Raw genomic sequence first — 23,212 nt, forward strand, 5'->3', positions numbered from 1 at the left:
TTAAAATTTTGTCAAATGTTCTGGTTGACATGTTCAGGTTGACACGGTGCACCTTTGCATTTTATTAAATAGTTCAAATTGTTTATTCATCAATCAACCCAAAACACTCAATCCAAAGATTTTGCAGATTATTGCAAAGTTTAAACTTTAATTGAAAAATGAAGTTTCAATTCTCGCGGAAGAGCTGAATATTTTATCACGACAGCATGTGCTTCCTTAAGGTTGCACAGAGAATGCGCAAAATTCGCAAACGAAAAAAGCAGTTTTTTTCCACGCCTTATGTCAGATCTTCATAAAAATCAATCAGCAGTACTGTAACAACATTCTACATACGCTGATTGATTTTTATGAAGATCTGACATACGGTGTGGAAAAAAACTGCTTTTTTCGTTTGCGAATTTTGCGCATTCTCTGTGCAACCTTAACAGAGCCCGCACTGTGGAGTCGATCGTTCTGCATATCTTTGCTGAACAGATCAGCCTACTTTTGCTGAATGGATCAGAAAAATAAACCGTGTTGCTTCGGCAACCACCTATGTAAGAAAGGTTGTCAGATACTACTTTCTTTTTGCTCAGTCTTGTGGAGATTCGAAAGATCTGGAAAAGATTCTTCTCAAGCAGCATGTATCAAGAGGGGGAATGCATAAAATTTTCCACAACAAGCTGTTTCAGCATTCTTGGAAACGCCCTGAATTTCTCATTTTTCAAATTGGACAAAGTGAAAATGACCATATATTGCTCTATTTCTATTTTTGAACCACCTAAAACTAGAGTTTGGCAGATATAGCCGCGGAGCTCACGCAGGACTATCATAGCAAACCAACTAGGGTTGATGCCTAATTCATTTCAGCCCCTGAGTAAAGCCATGTCAAGTGATCCTCGAATTTTTCGCAAAATCACCGATTTTCATGAGATATATTTTATTGTATAGGGATGGATGGTGAATAGCTTTTGGTATAAATATTTCGTTAAAACTCCTTTTTTTCTTTGAGATATTAACCCTTAAACTTTATTGCATGATAAAATTGTAAATTTCATATCTCAAAAACTACTGTAGATAATTGAATGAATTTTTGTACACTTAGGGAATGATATTTACACTATTCCATAAAAATAATTATACTGTATAATTGACTGAATAACGGTACTCTGCATCTATTTAAAAATTTCAATTGTGTTTTATCTTATGTTCTTCACGCTAAAAAACTTCAAAAAGTACGTCAAATTACGCGTCAATTTTTTACCTTCAATAATCTGTATTGATAATTTATCATTTTTGTTCCTATCGAGAGTTATGGATGATTTTGTAACAGTGCGCTCTTTGAACGCACGGCTCACTTTGATGCAACCCGCGAGAGCTTACATATTGGCAACGCCGCATGTCTCAACGTCAGAATGCGCATCGCGTTGGAAGTGTGCATCGCATGAATAAATGACATCACATCTCTAGATTGGTGCAGAAGAGCAAACTTTTCTATACGGATTATCAAAGGTGAATGTTTTCCGGATGTTTTGAGATACTATTAGATTTTTTTACCGAAATGCACAACAAAAACAATAGTTGTTTAATGAATACTTTTTGTTTATTAAAATTTAACGTTACTAGAAATTAAACTGTATCGCAAATAACCGGAACTTAACTTATGTAATACGCTTATGTCATTGCCAACTTCAAAGACACTTTTGTTATGATATTTTGGTGTTTGACAGCGCACAACACCAGTGTAGTCGGTGCTACACTCATTCAAACTTGGGTGTCTATCTCTTTTTTTGCACTACACCGGTGTAGCAGCAGGGAAAAACGAAAACACTATTAGTCAAAGTACGTCTATGTTTTTTAGGAAAATGGAACATCTTATGATGACATCATTTACTCGTTTTTATGCTCACTAAGTGATCTTACTTATATACAACGATGTGTCTTATGAAAAAAGTTTACTTTAAATCTGTTTTCCAATCGCATTGATATTGGCGTTTTGCTTTATTCCTATTGCTTCTGATAATTCTGCTCATTGGTGGTTGTCCAAGTCCTAGTAAGATATCATCATCATCGGTCTTTATTTCAAAACCATCGCTGCTTTTTAACGGAATGCAACATTCGTTTGGTCGACCCATATTGGTAATATAAAAACAATTCAATGTTTTTTTTTCGAGCAAATATACCGTGCTACCACCTAGACAGAACAGTTATTATTATTATTATTATTTATTGGGCTTTAACCACACAGGGTCATTCGCCATAAGAAAGGAGATAGTTGTGATACATTTCATTGATTTGGTTTTTCTTCTTTGAGATCGATTGGCTATTGGATTGATGAGGTGTTGAGCTCCGGAATGAAGACAGCTTGCCAGGGCCGCGGGAGAGCCTCCCCAGCGCCCGGTTTTGGTATGTCAGTGGACCCACTGAACGATGGTGGTGGGTGACTTGTTTATTTGCGGTTAGTCGAGAGACCTCCCTAGCACCCGCTGGGCGGTAGTAGTAGTTGGGCTGACGGATTTCGATGGTAGAGGGGCCGCGGGAGAACCTCCCCAGCACCCGGTCCGGACGGTGGTGGAGGGCCCGCTGGGCGGTGGTAGTAGTTGGGCTGACGGGTTGCCATTGTAGAAGGGCCGCGGGAGAACCTCCCCAGCACCCGGTCCGGGCGGTGGCGGAGGGCCCGCTGAGCGGTGGTGGTAGTTGGGCTGACGGGTTGCCATTGTAGAAGGGCCGCGGGAGAACCTCCCCAGCACCCGGTCCGGGCGGTGGCGGAGGGCCCGCTGGGCGGTGGTGCTAGTTGGGCTGACGGGTTGCCATTGTAGAAGGGCCGCGGGAGAACCTCCCCAGCACCCGGTCCGAGTGTGGCGGAGGGCCCGCTGGACGGTGGTAGTAATTGGGCTGGCAGATTGCGGTTGTAGGAGAGCCGCGGGAAAACCTCCCCAGCACCCGGTCCGGGCGGTGGTGGAGGGCCTGCTGGGCGGTGGTAGTAGTTGGGCTGACGGGTTGCCATTGTAGAAGGGCCGCGGGAGAACCTCCCCAGCACCCGGTCCGAGTGTGGCGGCGGGCCCGCAGGGCGGTGGTAGTAATAGTGCTGACGGATTGCAGTTGTAGAGGGGCCGCGGGGGAACCTCCCCGGCACCCGGTCCGGGTGTGGCGCAGGGCCCGCTGGGCGGTGGTAGTAGCTGGGCTGACGGATTGCGGTTGTGGAAGGGCCGCGGGAGAACCTCCCCAGCACCCGGTCCGGGTGTGGCGGAGGGCCCGCTGGGCGGTGGTGGTAGTTGGGCTGACGGGTTGCCATTGTAGAAGGGCCGCGGGAGAACCTCCCCTGCACCCGGTCCGAGTGTGGCGGAGGGCCCGCAGGGCGGTGGTAGTAATAGTGCTGACGGATTGCAGTTGTAGAAGGGCCGCGGGAGAACCTCCCCAGCACCCGGTCCGGGTGTGGCGGAGGGCCCGCTGGGCGGTGGTAGTAGTTGGTCTGACGGATTGCGGTTGTGGAAGGGGCGCGGGAGAACCGCCCCGGCACCCGGTCCGGGTGTGGCGGAGGGCCCGCTGAGCAGTAGTGGTAGTGGTTGCAGTAGAGGATGGTGTGAAGTTGGCCGGTTCGCGGTCTGTCTTAGATAGATTCGAGAAGATTGGCATCTTTCAGGAAGGCAAGTAGTGCCTCTTCGTGCACTGGGTCGTTTGCCAGTGTTTCTCGAATCGAGGAGGGCAAGTTGTGATGTCGTCGTAGGTTGTCGAACTCCCTGCAGTTTATTAGTAGATGCTCCACCGTGAGTCTAGTGCTGCAAGATGTGCATATTGGAGGGTCGACGCGGGTAATGGTGTGGGCATGGGTGAGCCTCGTATGTCCCACGCGGAGGCGGGATAGCGCTCTTTGTTCAACTCGGTTTTCGCGGTCTGTCCACTTTTCGAGGTCTCCCTTTACCTTTTGAGGGTAGCCTCGGAGAGTCCTCCAGTGAGTGATGAAGTGCTCAGAGGTCTTCGCCTTGAATTCCCTGATGATGTCGGATGACGGTACCTCATTAGAGAACAGGGCGTGAGAGCGTCGGCCGAGCGCAGCCAAGTGGTCAGCATCCTCGTTACCGCGGATTCCGCTGTGTCCGGGTACCCAGCATATGGTAGTTAATGAGTCACAGGATTGTTCTATGGCTTGGACATAGGGGTGCTTGGACTCCCCTGATTCCAGCGCTTTGATGACTGAGAGGGAATCGGAGAAGATCACTGTGGGTGTGTCTTCAGGTTTGTTGGTAACCGCAATGACGATGGCGGCGGCTTCCGCGGAGAACACGGAACACCCGGAGAGTAAACGACGGGCGAGGCCCGCTCCGATTCCGCTCACACCCGCGCCCACCCCCTCGCCAAGTTTCGAGCCGTCGGTGTAGATGTGCAGATGGTTTGAGTATTTTTGTTCGACCATCTGTAGGAATTTGGCTCTGGTAGCCCGGGGAGGATCTCCTGCTCTGGTGGATACAGCCAGACTGATGTCTATGTTTGGACCGCGCTCGTGCCAGGCGCGGTTGTTGACCCGATGTAGCTGGGCGACTGTGGGAAGAGGGGCATTGGCAAACATGGTGTGTATGCTCTTAGCTGTCTGTAGTAGATGGCATTCATCACCCGATGTTTTTTCTAGGAACCCCATGGCTCGTCTTAGAACGGCTACTGCCACTGCCCACCGACAGGGAAGGACGCCGGTTTCGACGCAGGCAGCTTCGGCGGGGGTGCTTGGCAGCAGGTTTGAGGCTGATCTGATTGCTCCGTGATACAGCGGTGCGAGGGTATCGATTAAACCCTCCCAGTTACGACTGGTTATTTCAAGGCCATAGAACAGACGACTGTGGATGAGGGCCTGGCTGATGTTAAGTGCGCTTTGCCTGTTCCACCTTGGGTGTCTCGAGCTAATGGTGCGGACAAGACGTTTCCTGCTTTCGCAATCCTTTTTCACCCGTCGAAAGTGTGGAAGGAAAGTCATCTTACGGTCGATTATCACGCCAAGGATTTTTGGCTCTTTACGGAATGGTATTACTGTTCCAGCGAGTTTGACCGGCCGGTCGGTGGCTAAGTGGTAAGAGTTGCAACAGTGTGAAATAGCGCATTTTGGGGCGGAGATGCTGAAACCGACCGAGTTGGCCCACCGACCAACGGCGTTTACGGCAGCCTGCAGCTTCAATCTGGTGCGGCCGGTCGTTTTCCCGATCGCTACAAGAATCACGTCGTCTGCGTAGATGAATACGAATATGCCTTTCGGGAGCGTGGCAAAGAGGGAGTTCATGCTGACTAGGAATAGTGTAACTGCCAGCGCCGATCCTTGGGGTACCCCGTTTGCCTCCCAAAATAGGTCCGATTGGTTTCCTCCGATACCCACCCTGAAGCTTCGGTTACTAAGGTATTGTTTTATGAAGCAGCCGAGGTTTCCGCGGATGCCCCATTGATGCAGCTGGCGAAGCACTCCTTCGCGCCATACAGTGTTGTATGCCTTGGCGAGATCAAGGATGGCAATGTCCGCATGAAGGTCGTTGGCTATGGCGTCGCTTAAAATTTCGCCGAGGCAGCCTAAATGAACGCTTGTACCGAGTCCCTTTCGGAAAGCGAACTGCCGACGATCAAGAAGATCTTGTTCCTCGAGGAGGGTTAACAGGCGTCTGTTCACCATTTTTTCCATCGTTTTCCCAATGCAGGGGAGGAGACTGATGGGTCGGAAGTCATTCGGGCTTCTGGTTCCTTCGCATTTCTTCGGGATGGGGATCATGAGGGCGGTTCTCCAGTTGTCTGGTAGAGGCTCGCCTCCCCAGATCCTGTTGAAACCGTCTAGTAGCGCTCGTTTGGCAACTGGAGGTAGATGTCTTAACAGGGGATAACCGACATCGTCGAGTCCGGCAGAGTTGCCTTTTGCTGTGCTTAGTGCAGTGGCAAGTTCCACCCCAGAGAAAGGTACGTTGTAATTTTGACTCGCATCTGGCGTGAAGATTGTAGGAGTAGCTTCTGTGGCCGTCTTCGTTTTGAGAAAGGAGGGTGGGAGGGAAGAGTCCCCCGAGATCAATGCGAAGTGCTTCCCGATTTCGTTTGCAATTTCGGAAGGTTCAACTGTCGTGGTACCATTGAGCGATAGTGCAAAACCGTTTTGTCTTCTTTTGCCACTAAGGGCATTTACCCTTCTCCACAGTTCCGCGGTCGACGATTCGGAACTTATCCCGCCCAGGAAGGCTGTCCAGCTGGCCTCCTTGGCTTTCGCGATGGCTTGTCTGGCCTGATTCCTAAAATGTCGAAAAACCGCCGATCGCTCATCCCATTGATGATGGTCAGGGGGAGTATTTTTAAGAGCTCGAAGAGCTTTTCGTCGTTCTTTGATTGCCTTCGCTACTTCTGGGTTCCACCAGTGAACCGACCGGTTTGGTGGTGCTCCGCTAGTTCGCGGGATGCATGATTTTGCGGCCTGAGTCATAACTTCTACGAGTTCCTCTGGGGAGTAATTGCGGTCTCGATCGAGGGCATCCGAAATGTTGTCTTCGTAGGTGGGCCAATCCGCTCGATCGTAGATCCAACGGCGGCGTCGCGACGTTAATGGGGGCAATCGACCATGAGAGATTGTGATAGGAAGATGATCACTGTTCCCGATGTCGGCTAGGACCGACCATCCGCAGGCTCCGGCGATGGAGCTAGAGCATATAGTTAAGTCTATGGCGGATGTGGATCGGCCCCGGAGAAAGGTTATACTGCCATCGTTTAGCATCACAGCATCGCTATCTTCAACTGCGTCGATAATGGCGTTGCCGCGATGGCAACACCTTTTTGATCCCCACACTGTGTGATGCGCGTTGAAGTCACCCATTAGTATGAACGGGGTCTGCAGTTGCTTGAACAGATTCCGCAATTTGTTTCCGACGTCTTTTACTTCTTGGGGGATGTATATGGATGCCACCGTGCATTTTATGGGAAAATTGATCTTTCTGGCGACGACGATCAGGTCGGTGTCCAGTTTTACCAGCTCGGACGGAAGGTCAGCTCTGGTTCCTAGGCCGACCGTCTGGTAGAGGTTCGATCCTTTAGCTGAATCCCAGGTGTAACGGTGCCCGAACCACGGTGATGGATCCGTACCACCTTTTATGTGTGTCTCTTGAATAGCGAGACAGATGGGCGCTGAGCGAGCAATCATGTGTTGGAGGTCACCTAGGTTTGTTCTCAGGCCGTTGGTGTTCCACTGAATGGCCAAGGTGTAGTTTGTTCGTACGGGTAGAGGGTCAGAGCTATGGTTGGGACCACGATTCCTCGCCGGTCGGCTGCTGGGCCTTGTCGAAGTTGGTAGAACGGGCGGTGGGGGGACCGCCGGTGTTTTGCTTATAGGGAGCGTTTGGCCTGTTTGTGCTTTTGTGGAAAGGGTAGAGGCGACAGCAATTGGGATCTGTTGAGTTATAGTATGGTGGGAACTTACCCGGGAGGGACCCGGGTTCCCCGCGCCGGCAACCGTCGGGGACTCTTCGGATGTCTCCGGCACTTCCCGAGTCGGGGGCGGCGCGGGGAGGTGGGCTTTTTTGATGCACGGTGAGCAAGTTGCGTTGTAGGTGGATTGAAGTCTGTTGCTTTCTTTGGTAACGCTGGCGTTCCGAGGAAGCCCCGGGTTCCCCGCGCCGGCAACCGTCGGGGACTCATCGGATGTTTCCGGCACCTCCCGAGTCGGGGGCGGCGCGAGGAGGGGGGCTTTTTTGATGTGTGCGTTTTTGTTGTTATTGCTGATCTGGTGTGAATCCAAACAAACGGATTCTGCTGACGAACTAGTGGAACAGGTATTGATGTTCCGTTGCGGCTCGTTCGAATCGCTGTTCCCGTGGTGAAACCGTACTGGGTGCCACGAGCATCCGGCTATAGGGCTTGGGTGGCGGGGATAACGGTTGATGTTGCTGTGGTCTAGGCTTTTGGGGGTGGAGTCCAAGTTGTTGAGTTCTTTGTGTGCTATTGATTGTGTTGGCGTGTCGGGCGAGTGATTGTAGTTCAGGGTTTCGATGATTGACGGCCGGGTGCCGTCTGGTAGGTGTTGGCTGGAAGGGTTTAGGGGCAGTCGGTTGTTTGCTGTTGCATTTAGTCTAAAAGTACTTGCCTGGGTAAAACCCGGGCCCGCGTCAACAGCCGCCGGGGGTGCATCGGGAGGACCCGGAACGTCCCCGGTCGGGGTCGACGCGGGAGGGCTGTTTGTTTTGTTTAGGCTGTTGAATTTGATTGCTTTTGTTGTTTGCTGACTGCCGGGTTAGGCGTTTGCGAGCTGTTGTGTTTATTCCGAGATGGTGAATGGGTTGTCAGGGTCCGATGAGGGTACCTGATTTAGGTTATTCAGTGATGCTGTTGAGCTGGAGCGGGACCAAGACATTGCGGAGTCATTGTTGGGTGTTAGCAGAGTCATGTCGGGAGTTGCTTTGGAGTTGGGGCTTCTGGATTTATCAGTGCCACTTTTTCGGGAGTCTTTTTCTTTTTGGCGATTGGATCTTCTAGGTTCGGACAGGCTGAATGGGCCGATAGAGGTACCCGCTACGGAGGTTGGTTCAATAAACTTGCCCTTTTTGGCTTTCGTTCCCGTAAAAGCGTTTTCGTTGGTGTTCTCCGAGGGGTGAGCGGACTGATGTTTGTAGAGCTCGGTTACAGCTTGTCGGAGTTTGGCTATTTCGGCGGAGGCTGCTTGCAGCTGTTTGGCCTGCTTGGCACAGTGTTCCTTAAGAATATTGATTACCTGGTCTTTATTGTCTTCCGCGCTTTGAGCTTTGCTTTCCTTCAGGGTTGCTAGTTCTTTTTGTAGCTGGGCTATGATTGTGTCCTTTTCGTCGTCCTTGGTGTTTCCTTTGATGGTACTGGCATAGGTTGGGATTTGCGATCGTTTGGTTATTAGGGCTCTGGCTTCGGGGTAGGTGATGTTGTTGTCGATTTTTGCTTTGGTGATCATTTCCTCCTCAATGAATTTGGGACACTCCCGGCTACGTGTCGAGTGTCCTTGTCCGCAGTTGATACAGAGGCTTGTGTTGACACAGGGGTTTTCCTTTGATGTTTCGTGTTGTTGGCTGCAGTTCAGGCAGACGGCGGGGTTGGGGCAGAATCGACTGCCGTGCCCGAAGTGCCCGCACTTGAAGCACATCATCGGCAGTGGGTAGTACGGGCGAATACTGGTGCGCAGTAGACCAATATACACGTGCTCCGGAAGGATAGAACCAGAGAATGATAGGATAACCAGTGGTGTGTTGGTCGGTTTTTTGTCGACCATTTTTGTAATTCTCCGAACGTTTGTGACCCCCTGAGTCTTCAGCTCTTCCAGAAGTCTAGCTTCTTCTACGTCTTTTGTGTCGGGATCGTAGATAACGCCTTGTACTATGTTGAGTGTTGGGTGGGGGATGATCTCCACCTTTTGGCCGCCTATGAGCTGGTTCATTTTCTGTAGTGCTATATAGGTTTTCTTGGATCGGGTTCTCAATACGTATCTGTATCCCTTTGCCTCTTTTGTTGCGCTCACCAGGTTTCTGGGGTCAGTCTCAAGCACTGCCTGTACCGATTTCAGGATAAGGAAGGGATCGGCGGGGAGACGTTGTTCCGTGTTTCCTGGCTCGTCGATTGCTCTTAATAGTAGGGTCTGTTGGTCAATTACGTCCCCGGAGTTCATGTAGCCGGGGAGAGATCGACTAAGGGGTGGTTCCCCGCCCCAATCGGGGGGAGGGGGGCGCGGCATTTTGTTATTGTTGGTGGGATTCGTCACAAAACTCTCGTACAAGTCACTACACACACGAGCACCGGTTCGACTCGAGGGTTCGCTGCTACACACTCATACAAATCGCCGACGGTCGGCAATTTAATGGGGGCGCAAGTTTTTCACTAGGTTTGAAAATTCGATTTGGTGGAGACGCAAGTTTTTCACTTAGTTTGAATATTTGGTTTGGTGGAGGCACGGTCGCGTTTATCGATTTGAGATTGAAGTTTCGGTGGTGGCGCGAGTTGTTTACCTACTTGTGAGTCTGCGCTCCTGTTACCTGGTACAACTTTCGATGTCCAATTTTCTCGCGGAAATGCCGTAGTAAGCTTGGAATTTTGCTAAATTGGGTCGGGAGTGACCCTTTGGCGGCTCCGCGGCCCCTTGGGGTGGGACGGACCCGTAGGGAAGCGACTTTCGATGCACTTGATATTCGCACTACTGATCGGGAGAATTAACACTGCACTCGCGTGAACTATCGCTGGGGTAGCGAAATACGATTGGAGCCGGATGGCTGAGGCCGAGATTGAAAGAAAGATCCGGGAGGCGTAGGCCGAGCACTTATTTTCCAGGCAATCACGGGCCAGAACGAGAAAAAGATAAACTCAACCGATCACTCCGAGTGATTGGTACGATCTGAAGACAGAACAGATAAAAAGTGGTGAAATATGTCAATTTGCAAAAAAAAAGTCATGTCCATGCAGATTCAAACATGCCCAATGCTCAAGTGGACACAGCGGCTGCCAATATCTGAGTGTGCCGGTTCGAGACATTGAATGACAGAAAACTCCTGAAAAAATAACACTAAAAGCCATGCAAGTTACTCGGAAAACATTCACCTTTAATAATCCGTAAAGAAAAGCTTGTCTTTTTGCTCTTATATCAGAGATGGCAATTTTGAACAAGAGTTACGCTTTTCCAAAGCGATGCGCATTCTGACGTTGAGACATGCGGCGTTGCTAATATGTAAGTTCTCGCGGGTTGCATCAAAGTGAGCCGTGCGTTCAGAGAGCGCACTGTTACAAAATTATCCATAACTCTCGATAGGAACAAAAAATTAAAATTATCATTTAATGATAAATTATCAATACAGATTATTGAAGGTGAAATATTGACGCGTAATTTGACGTACTCTTTGAAGTTTTTTAGCGTGAAGAACACAAGATAAAACACAATTGAAATTTTTAAGGAGATGCAGAGTACCGTTATTCAGACAATTATACAGTATAATTATTTTTATGGAATAGTGTAGATATTATTTTATAAGTGTACAAAAATTCATTCAATTATCTTCAGTAGTTTTTGGGATATGAAATTTACAATTTTGTCATGCAATAAAGTTTAAGGGTTAATATCTCAAAGAAGAAAAGAAGTTTTAACGAAATATTTATACCAAAAGCTATTCACCATAACCCCTATACAATAAAATATATCTCATGAAAATCGGTGATTTTGCGAAAAATTCGAGGATCACTTGACATGGCTCTACTCCCCTCTATTCATCTTATTTCCTGATTGCTCAACTTTAAACAAAAAATACAACAACACGACTTTACAACCATTTCAAAAGCCATAAAAATTTTTTGGAGCTTAACTAAAATTTTAGCAATAAAACACTCATTTCTTACCTTAAAATTAGCGATGGGACAAATTTCTTCATCGCTACTAGCCCAATCTTCGCAATACATACCGAAAACTTTTACTTAATTGCACAACAATCCAAAGTTAAATCACTTTTACTGACTCACAGAACAATTCGTTACTAAATCCCGAATAAATCACTCACTTCAGAATTTTTAAATAGTTTGTTTATATTAAGAAAATGATATGATGAATTTTTTTTCTTAATTTTGATTTGTTTTTTTTACTAAATTCATCTCAAAAGTCTAATTACACACACACTAAAGCACGCACAATATTGCTAAAGTGTTATATGCGATTGTTGTTTTTCGACAAATATTTAAAACAGCATGTCGATAATTCACATAGTAATATGCATCCAAACTTTATTTAATCATTACTACTAATTTCATGGAAAAATTTTGATTGATAACTTATTAAGCCAAATTTATCCAATGTTGTATGAAATGGAAATCTATCACAATGTTGATCATTTTCCATGTTGGTTTGTTTGGCCGCACTGATTTCGACTTGTTTACGTCGTTCTCCCTCTATAACAGTATGTTTTATTGTGGTTTTCTGTTGGTCAACCGTTCCATAATGAGACCCGTGTAGGACGGTTTTCAATCAATTGTTTGTGATTTCTCAGTGGGTGACATTAGACGTTTCCCCCAAAGATGTTTTAAATATAAAGATACGCGATAGAAAAACAGTGAATTTGGCTGCACGGTTTACCAAGTTGTTTGTCTGCTAGTTTTGGCAACCAGGAGTTTTGTGTAAACAGTGAGTGACTTGTTGTTTTAATGAAAGCTTGACGAATTTCTTTTGAGAAATGTTTCGTAAAATATTCAATCATTCAACTCGAAATCGCATTGATTCGTGTAACTGAGCTTGTGTAAATGTTTTTCATTGCACTAGAGAGGATATATCGTCGCTGTTGTGCTATCTTATGACAAGCGCCATTTTGCATATTTCGAGAAAAACGATTTTTAAAGTTTGAGATTGAATATCTTGAAACTTATTAATGGTATTGGTATAAACAAGTCAAAGAAAATTGATGCTTCTATCTATTCTGTATTATTCTCTCAAATATTACGAATATCAGTTGATTTTGTTGCGAGTTTTTACTATAAATGTAAACTAAAGTCACGCTCACACGTGTCATAGGTGTGTATTGATGACAAAATTTGTATGGGGTGTCATAATCGTGCATGGAAAATTTTCCATAGAAAAAAATCATCAATTATTAACTTTTATTCATATATTTGGCTTCATTTGATCTATAAACAATCGGTGAGATGCATTTTGAAGAAAATGAGTCAGGGAATCTAGAAAAATAGCTATTTTTTGTTACAGGGTTGCCAAATATGCTATATATCCAGTTTAAAACTTAAATTGCATTTTTCTCACAGTTCGTGCATTTTTGTTTTGAAAATAACTATGCTATTGTGTTTCTCAGATAGTTTTACATATAAAAACGTCTTATACATTAAGATATTTTGAGCCAATCCCCAGAAACAGTCATTTGAAGCAAAAAATTAAGAATTTCTCAGCACGTTTCTCAGTAACCAAGCAAAATGTCAAAATTCTGTAAACGTCACTTTGTAGAGATTTTTTAGACAAGTAATGTGGCATATCTAACTCAGTTTACCCCAGAAAGGCGTTGGTCATAAGATAGCACAACAGCGTCGATATAGCAGAATAAACAAACTTTTTCGCAAACATGCACTGATAATATAAATTCGTAAATATAATGAAATCGATCATGCAATGCACGAATTCATTCGTTGTTTTCTGCAACGAAGTATTTTCGTGCATTGTAAATAGTAGGTTTCGTTCATTTCATGAACAAGAATTCCTGCTTGGTGAACGAAAGCTTTCGTAAATTTTACACATTTAATGTACACAGCACGAATATTATCGTTGATAATGACATTATTTTTCGTGAATGAAACGAAATGTTTTGTTTATTTTAATAAGCGTTTGTGTATATTACGTTGGTGGCACGAATTTGTTACGTTTATTTTAGAAAGGTTTTCGTATATATTAGCCTCTTATTGTTTTAAGTCGATCTTTTGGGATCGGTCTTTGACAATATCGATTTTTTTAATTTTTTTTTTGATTTTTTTTAAAAAAATCGTTTTAGACAAATCGATTTTATTGTGGCACGAAGAAATGGCCGCGTGATGAACGAAAGTTTTCGTAAATTTTACTTATTTAATTTACACTGCACGAATGTAATCGTTGAAAACGACATTATTTTTCGTGAATGAAACGAAATGTTTCGTTTATTGTAATAAACGTTTATTTTAATAAACGTTTATATTACAAACGACTTCGTTGGTCGCATTCGATCTTTTAGGATCGATGTTTGACAGCACCGATTTTTTTTAATTAAAGGGATCGATCTGGCAAATTCGATTCTCTTTCAACCAGCTCATCACTATTGAGGACTAGAAAGATTGTGGTGTGAAGAAATGGCCGCTTGATGAACGAATGCTTTCGTAAATTTTACTTAATCAGTGCACATTGCACGAATGTTATCGTTGATAACAACATTATATTTCGTGAATGAAACGAAATGTTTCGTTTATTTTAATAAACGTGTATGTATATTACGAACGTTGGTTGGTCGCACAAATTCATTTCGTTCATCTTAGAAAAGTTTTCGTATAATTAGCATACTATTTTTTCAATCGATCTTTTAGGATCGATGTTTGGCAACAACGAGTTTTTTTTAAACAAAAGCATCGATCTGGCAAAATCGATTTTTCAACTTGCTCACCTCTATAGAGGATTAGAAAGATTGTGGTGTGAAGAAATGGACGTTTGAGGAATAAAAGTTTTCGTAAATTTTACTTATTTAGTGTACATGGCACGAATGTTATCGTTGATAACGACATTATTTTTCATGAATGAAACAAAATGATTCGTTTATTTCAATAAATGTTTGTGTATATTACGAACGACTTCGTTGGTCGTACGAATGCATTTCATTCATGTTAGAAAAGCTTTCGTATTTAATAGCATATTGTTTTGACTTTGCTCCTGCAGAGAAAAACTCAAACGTCTTCATTCAAAACCAACGAGCAGTTCGCGATGGCTCAACTGAATCCGTACTGCTCCGGATTCTGGATCAAGCGAAAGAGGTTCAGGAAATCTTCCTGAAACCGGCGGACATGGATAGGGCTACTCAATAATTAGACCGAGACCGTCGTGATGATCAACAATCATCTGACGTATAGCAACAATGACTCCATATTGAAGCTCTTTTGACGTTGACGGTTTGACGAATGGTGCTCGTAAATATTACAATGATATATATCAGCGAACAATTCGTTTGCCGAATGAAGCTGCTTCGTAATAAGCCAACGAAAGTCGTTTAGTGGTTTTCACGAAAAACTCCTAATAAATAATTAAAGTGTTTCAATAGAACTACGAACGATTCATTATATGTACGAAAAATTCGTATATTTTATGAAAATTTTCTGTACGAATCTAATTCCTATTGATTTACGAATATATTCTATCAGTGTGCTACTAATGAGATGAATAAGGGAGCATCTACCCCACTTGAGGCCTTAGATATTTTAAAAGCAAGGTGTATAAATTAAAAATAATATGAACACATTTTATCTTATAAACGGTCGTACATGAATGGTCACCAAAACTATGCGCCCAACTATATCCTGTTCCTTTCATTTTAATGAAAAATAGTTGTAGAAGTCAAAATATTGATTTTACGCTATTAGTTCAATAAAAAGTTGTATTTTAGTGATACCTGTAGAACATAATAAATTAATCAATTAAGGTTTTTGGCATGGAAAAGTCGAAAAACTGATTTTAGGTCATATTTACAAAAAAACAACGATTTCGCCTCAAAAGTGAGGTCTGATGTCTGTGGTATCCTAGACAAAGTTATTCAAAACATAATATTCTACAACTTTGCTGAAGACACCTACCCTATGAAGAAATGCTGGCTCTAAAATGACATCTAAGGCTTCAAATAGGTTTTGTCCCACTTTTTTGGATTAGTCCCACTGTGTACCACCGCTGTGGTAGATTGTAGTCATTTGGTGGCCCTTTTTTCCATACCAAGCAATGCTCTGGCAGTGCAATGACTCTGAAGTAGCGTGTTTGAAGCTTATCAAAATTTGCAGCCGCAGTCTTTTTTCGTCGCGTAACTGACGATTGTTCCGATATGTGCTTCCTTCCTAATTTGTGATTTGCGCTTTTTATTTTTAAGATCCGAGGACTACGCTGTGAGGTTTCTTTGTAGACCAACACTCCACATTAATTTTACCTGCGCCAAATATCTACCAACGACCATGGTTACTCAAACTCTCTGATTTTAGTAGCACTAGGAAGTGTTCACCATTTAACCATTTTGACTGCTTACTATTGCTATTACTTAAATATAATGAATGGTTTAGTAACTTAAATATAATGACCAGATTTTTCGAATTTCTTGAATTTTTTCTATGCTGCCTTGATGAAGTCCGTCGTATATGACCGAAACCCCTTAACTATTAAAAAATAATATTAAAACACACATTTATCCCGTTTCAGTCTGCACGTGACAACCTCCATCTACCCGGTGCCAAGTATATGCGCTCAGGATCAGATTGCCGATTGGTTCGATTCACTGGCCGAGTGTCTTCACTGGAACGTTCGCAAGCGGCAAAAATGCTTGGACGAGCTGTCCGATTTGACCGGTTCCGGCACCGAGGATAGCGCCCTGGAGGAGATCGATCGCGGTATGGAGAATCTAGAAAGTTAGATGAGATTGCGTTTGGTGATGCACTGATGCTACAGCTACAGCCGCTGTTAAAAGGCACCGTGCGAAGGCGTAACCGGTGAAGCAGTCGTTCGTAGGAATGATACTCAATGGAGTCGAAAGTTATTTTTTAAATATGCATACAATCTTGAGTGAAGTCTTTCTTCGAGTTTCACTTTGAGTTACCAATTATAATTTGAGTAGAGGCAGTCTCATAATCACACAAATCAGCAGCTACAGAACGGTAATAAAGATTGTGGTCATAAAGCTTAAGTACAGGCTAGTTATAGGTATGTTGCATATTTAAATCGAAACGGGAAAGTCGTTTTACAAATCAAGGGAGTCTTTGATATGTACCGATGTTTGTCATAGTGGTCTGGTTGTGTTGGGGTGGGTTTATGTAGAGTTTGAGTAGCTTATTTACGTTGATGAGAATGAAACGGAATAAGGTGCTTGGGAATAAACAACCGTTTAGTTTTATTTTTCTAAGAGGCAATTGAACTTTGTAATGAGTACCGATTGACGATGTGTTTGTGAAAGAAATGAGCTTTTTAGGCGATTAGGTTAATTTTTTTTTCGTATTTTAGTTTAAGATAACCATTTTTACAGTTGTTGCAGGCACTGCACACAAGCAGTCGAGTATTGAGTGCAAGGAACGAACAAAAGCAAATAAAGATCGATTGTTAAAATTTTAGCTGTTAGGAAAAGTTGATCTTTTCAAACTTTATATAAAATATTTAATAAAAAAAGTTTACCAAACCAAGTTAGGTGTTCATTTTGTTTTCGAAATTCATTACGCATATTGCGTTTGGAAGACCAGTTCCGAGGATTACTTCTATTACGTGATATTTTCTGAACCAAAAGATTTGTCTATTTATTTTGAACATTAAAAGCTCGAAAATTATATCCATTTACTTTTACCCAACAATATAAATATATTTTCCTTTTGCAAAATAGGGTGTAAAGGTTAAGTTCGAGTAACTTTATTAAGGGTACAATTTATCTATATGTTTGTACGAGCGATATATACATCTATGTGTTGGTAGGGGTTGCTCAAAGGCAGTTTTATATCTCTTAGGTTTATTCTCCAAAAAACTGTTTTAATCCACCTAGAGGTGCAATTGTGCCTTTCTCATTTCTCCAAACTATGATTTAATAGCTGGTTAGTACAATATAACATTATGGAAATGTCTTTCATTCTTATTACACTTGGTAAGTATATATAAGAGCACCTTTTTGCATTCATCGCGGTATCGGTATCGGTATCGGTTTGAATCTATGTGATCGCACTCCACAACCCGTAAGTCCGGAGCCGGAAGTCGGATGGAGATGGAGTTTAATATCGGTTTCTGGGGACGCAACCCCTTTCGTTTGATACTAAGTTGATCAAATCGGTCTAGCCATTTTCGAGAAACCAATATAACCGTTATTCTGAATTTGGATGCTTCCGAATCCGTCGATGGTGGCCAGTGTAGCCAAAGAGACTTTGAATGACTGTTGGTGACCTAGATCTACAAATTCAACAGTTGTGTTTACATTTTGGAAAAAATTCACCTTTTTACATTCATCGCAGAATTCGTTAGAATCGGGATTTGCTGCGTGATCGTACGTATCACCCTGTAATTCAGGAACCAGAACTCGGATCCACACAAAATTCAACAGCAGCTGATGGACCTTTCATTTAAAATCAAGTTTGTCAAAATCGGTTCAGAAAATTCCGAGAAACCGATGTGGACAAATCAACAAATTTTGTTTTGTAACCATACTCTTCAACTCGTAATCCGGAACAAGATGTCGGTTGAAAATGAAATTCAATAGCAACCTATGGGAATATTATACCTTTCATATGAATCTTAGTTTGAAAAAATCGGTTCAGCCATATCCGAGAAACCGATGTGGACATTTTGTTAACAAATCCGCACATACACACACACATACATACATACATACATACATACATAAATACATATATACATACATACATACATACACACATACATACATACATACACACATACATACACACATACACACAGATATTTTGCGATCTCGGCGAACTGAGTCGAATGTTATATGAGACTCGGGCCTCGGTTAGAAAGTCGGTTTTTGTAGCAATTACATAACCTTTCTATATGAAAAAGGCAAAAGAATAATATTTAATAAGCTTAATCAGCATGAGTTCAATGTTATCTTCATGATATTATATTTTTTAATGTTGGTGAAATGGGTTTGAAAGTGGAGGGAATGGGGGGTTAGTAGAGTGTAAGTGGAGGATGCGTCAGAAATCCTTCATCTTATTTCGGTATACGGGGTGGATGAAGGAAATGCGGGCGTGAGCGTGGTCCAAGGGGAGGGGAGTAATGAAGGAGGGAGGTGTAAGGACAAGGCGAGGGGGGAGGGGCGACGACGCAATACTCAACTGCATATTTTGCCTTCCATTTGAGACTTGGTTTGAGAAAATCGGTTCAGTCATCACCGAAGAACCGATGTGACTTTAATTGTGGAATATGCCCGGAATTCCGGACTTCCGGAATCGTCGATAGTGGACAATATATTCAAAGAATGTTTGATTGGCAATCAGTGATCTAGATCTGCGATTAGAAGTAATTTGGTGACCATTTCAATAGTTTTTAGCCTCTGAGGTATTACGATTGTACCGATTTATATGGGAAATTTCAGTGTATCCTTACTAACACCACTGTAACTCCGGAAGCAAGAGTCAGAACCGAATGAAATTCAGCAGCAGTCAATGGTATTACTGTATCTTTCATTTGAAATCAAGTTTGTAAAAATCGGTAGAGAATTCGTTGGGGAATGGGTCTGATATTAGCTTAGGAACTTGGCGGGTTCCCCAGGGGCGTCATGAACCGTCATAGGTGGCCAATGTGGTCAAAGCTGCTTTGATTTATCATTAGTGATCCAGACCCGCAAACTAGAGTAATGTTACATCAATTTTAATATGTTTTACATCATTTGAACATCATGGTGGTACCAGTTTATATGGGAATTTGCTGTGTGACCGCACTCTTCAACCCGTAACTCCGGAACCGGAAGTCGGATCAACTAAAAATTCAATAGCAGCTTATGGGAGCGTTATACACACACACATACACACACATACATACACACACAGACATTTAACTCCGCTAGCGAATGATGGATCCCAATAGTAGCATGTCTGTAATAACATACGTACATGGAACTATTGAGATCCAGAGCTACAGGTCCAAAGCCCTGGTAAAGGAGGATGGTTGTGATGATCCGGGCCGAGATCACCACGTAAAGCAAGGTAGGGCATAACCCCAATTCCAAGGCGTGAAGCGACCCGTGCCGAGGGATGAGTGATCGAGGGGGTGAAAAAGATGCTCGATCGTTAACGGAGCCTGTGGGGTACCTGGGCAACCCCCACAGTAAGCGTCCCTTACCACGCTAATGCGGAGCTCTGGCGTGGCGGACATATATTTCTCGCGCTACTCGTGGGACTATACATGGAGGCAAATAAAAATAAAAATAAACAGACGGAGGTGCCAAACCCCTTCGCAAGAGGTGGTTTGGCGAGGTCTCCCCCCCGTGGGGAGAGTAGTGGAGCGATGAGTGCTGCACCCGAAAGCACCAGTGACCCCCCAGCAGCGGTAGGCAATACCCCTACCAATGCATCGGAGGGGCCAATAGCTGCGATGCGCAAAGTAGCGAAGCAACTCGATGCTATAATCGACTTCGCTAGCGCAAAGCAGAACATAGCCAAGGAGTTGAAGTTGAGCCTTCTGGAGCTCCGGAAAGCTGTTCGTGTCGCAAGACAGGAACAGCAGGCCTATGTTGAGAGGGTGGAATGTCGGGAGAGGCCCGACAGAGAAACCCAGACAGTGGCCTCCAATAGGGAGGAAAGAGAGAAGGTCAATAGAGGTTCACAGACAGTGGCCTTTACCTTCTACGGAGCAGCCACGTCGATCGGAGCGGCGACCGAGTTCCCCTCGAAGGGAAAAGGAAAGGGCAATCGCAAGATGGCATCGAATGCGAAGCGCCCTAGGAAGTCGCCAGGAGAGGGTGCCAAAACCGACACCACTCGGCGTGCAACCGTCAAGGTCAAACGCCGCCTGGGTGAGGTAAGCGAGGGCGAGAGCGACCTCGCTGTGGAGAGCGATGGTACCAGCAACCCGACACGACCGGGGCAGGGGGGCTCAAACCCCTGGACGCTGGTTACCAAGAAAAAGCCGGCACCGAAACCGGAGGTACCGCGGCCTGCAAGGAAGGCCAAGGACAGAGGCGAAGCCTTGTGGTTAAAAACCGACAAGGACAAATACGCCGATGTCCTTAAATCGATGAAGGCGGCCGAAAGTCTCTCGGCCCTTGGGCAGGATGTGCGTAGCGTAAGACGCACCAATACGGGAGAGATGCTCCTGGTGCTGAAGCGAGGCGCACAATCAAGTGCAGTATATAAGGCCTTGGCCCAAGAGGTCCTTGGTGAGGGCGCCCAAATCAGGTCGCTAGGTGCGGAAACAACTCTCCAGTGCAAGCACTTGGACGAGTTCGCGACCGCAGAAGACGTCGTCGCAGCCGTCAAGGAGCAATGCGGCGTCACAATCGAGCGGGCCTCTGTGCGATTGAGGGACGGACCCTCTGGCACCCAAGTAGCCTACCTCAGGCTACTGAATGCGGATGCCAAAAAGGTAACCGAGAAAGGGAAGCTGAAGATCGGCTGGTCGGTATGCCCTATTAGTATACCCCAGCCGCCTTCAGTGGACAGGTGCTATCGGTGCCTAGAATCCGGCCATAAAGCTTACGAATGCAAAGGCTTAGACAGGAGCAAGCTATGTCGTCGATGCGGCGAGGAGGGGCATAAAGAGCGGGGGTGCACTAAGGCATATAAGTGCCTTATCTGCACCGCTAAGAAGCAAGCCCATAAACATGCTATGGGCGGACCTTCGTGTCCCTTCGGCGAGTTAAATAAGAAGAAGCCGTGAGAGTCACACAGCTAAATCTTAACCATTGTGCAGCAGCCCAACAGCTGCTGTGGCAGTCGGTCTCGGAGTCGAGGACAGATGTCGCCCTCTTATCAGACCCGTACAGCATCCCTGCCGGCAACGGCAATTGGGTTTCGGACGGGTCTGGAATGGTGGCAATCTGTACAACGGGAAGGTTCCCGGTTCAAGAGGTAATACACCCCTCCGCCGAGGGTGTGGCGATTGCCAAGATCAATGGTGTGTTCTATTGCAGCTGCTACGCCCCACCAAGGTGGCCAATAGCACAGTTCTACCAGATGATCGACAGGCTCTCGTCGGACCTCGTGGGCCGGAAACCGGTAGTAATAGCGGGATACTTCAACGCTTGGGCAGTGGAGTGGGGCAGCCGCTGTACAAATAGCAGGGGTCAAGCGCTAATGGAAGCGTTTGCGAAACTCGATACTGTGCTAGCTAATGATGGCTCCGCTAGTACATTCCGTAGAAACGGAGTGGAGGCGTGGATTGATTTGACCTTTGCCAGAGTCTGGCTCCAGGCATGGAATGGAGGGTAGACGAAGGCTACACCCATAGCGATCATCTAGCAATCCGCTTTAAGATCAACTATGGTGTGCAGCATCCGAGGGCGGGAGATCCCTGTCAGGTACGCGGGTGGAAGTCCAATCACTTCGACAGCGAAGCTTTCACCGCGGCCCTGGGACTGGAGGCCAACACCGACAGTCTAAGCGGGGATGCGCTGGTAGCTGTTCTATCACGCGCGTGCGACGCCACTATGCCGAGAAAAACACTGCCAAGAAACGGTAGATGCCCGGTATACTGGTGGAGTGCCGAGATTGCAGCTCTACGGTCAGCCTGTCTCAGAGCTAGACGTAGGATGCAAAGAGCTCGCACCGAGGATGCAAGAGAGAACCGCCGTGAAGTGTTTCGAGCTGCGAAATTAGCCCTTAACAAGGCTATTAAAAGCAGCAAGAGAGCGTGTTTCGACAACCTGTGTGAGAGTGCCAACGCGAATCCGTGGGGTGACGCCTACCGGATTGTGATGGCCAAGACCAAAGGGGGCTCCTCACCCCCAGAACGGTCTCCGGACCGGTTGGCAACGATTATCGAAGTACTCTTCCCGTCTCGAGCCACAAGCCCCTGGCCACCTGCACTACGAGACAGTGCGGGCACGGTCGAAATGGTGGCTCCAGTGACGAACGAAGAACTACTCGCAGTGGCTAAATCCCTAGCAATGAACAAAGCTCCAGGGCCGGATGGAGTCCCGAACAACGCTCTCAAGGCAGCGATCATAGCGAACCCGAACATGTTCAGGCTAGCTATGCAGAGATGCCTTGACGAGTGCCGTTTCCCCGATAGATGGAAAAGGCAGAAACTGGTGCTGTTGCCGAAGCCCGGGAAGCCGCCAGGCGACCCATCGGCGTACAGACCAATCTGTCTGATAGACACGACTGGCAAACTGCTTGAGAGGATCATCCTCAACAGGCTCACCCCGTACGCGGAAGGTACGGACGGTCTGTCAAGCAACCAGTTTGGCTTTCGGAAGGATAAGTCCACAGTGAACGCTCTCAACTCAGTGATAAATACTGCCGAGATAGCGATCCAACGAAAAAGGCGAGGTATTCGATACTGTGCGTTAGTGACACTTGACGTGAAGAATGCATTCAACAGCGCAAGCTGGGATGCCATCGCGCTCTCGTTACACCGGCTTAGCCTACCGGTGGGTCTGTACCGGATCCTGGAAAGTTACTTCCAAAACCGCGTACTGCTATACGAGACCGATGCCGGTCAGAAAAGGGTTCCGATTACCGCCGGAGTCCCGCAGGGCTCGATCCTAGGCCCGGTGCTATGGAACCTCATGTATGACGGGGTTCTGAGACTGAAGTTCCCTCCTGGGGTCAAGATCGTCGGCTTTGCCGACGACGTAACCTTGGAGGTCTACGGCGAGTCAATTCCTGAGGTAGAACTAACCGCAGAACACGCGATTAGCACGGTGGAGGAATGGATGAGCGCGAGAGGCCTGGAGCTCGCTCATCATAAGACGGAGGTAGTTATCGTCAACAACCGCAAGTCGGCACAACATGCAGTTATCCATGTGGGAGAAGTCGCGATCACTTCACAGCGAAGTCTGAAGTCTCTCGGAGTCATTATAGACGACAAGCTGACCTT

General features: G+C 45.6%; 1 protein-coding gene across 9 annotated transcripts in view; it reads left to right on the top strand.

Annotated features, from left to right (window-relative positions):
* LOC131693630 (NAD kinase-like) overlaps positions 1-16,851 on the top strand; it is a 140,770-nt gene extending 123,919 nt beyond the window's left edge. For all 9 annotated transcript variants that reach the window (XM_058981599.1, XM_058981600.1, XM_058981592.1 and 6 more), the window contains one exon: positions 15,881-16,851. In XM_058981599.1, the coding sequence (XP_058837582.1) occupies positions 15,881-16,091 (211 nt within the window). In that variant the 3' untranslated portion in view covers positions 16,092-16,851. The remainder of the gene's footprint in view (positions 1-15,880) is intronic.
* The last annotated feature ends 6,361 nt before the right edge of the window (positions 16,852-23,212 follow it).

The sequence above is a fragment of the Topomyia yanbarensis genome, chromosome 3 (assembly GCF_030247195.1).
Source record: "Topomyia yanbarensis strain Yona2022 chromosome 3, ASM3024719v1, whole genome shotgun sequence".
Classification (NCBI taxonomy): domain Eukaryota; kingdom Metazoa; phylum Arthropoda; class Insecta; order Diptera; family Culicidae; genus Topomyia; species Topomyia yanbarensis.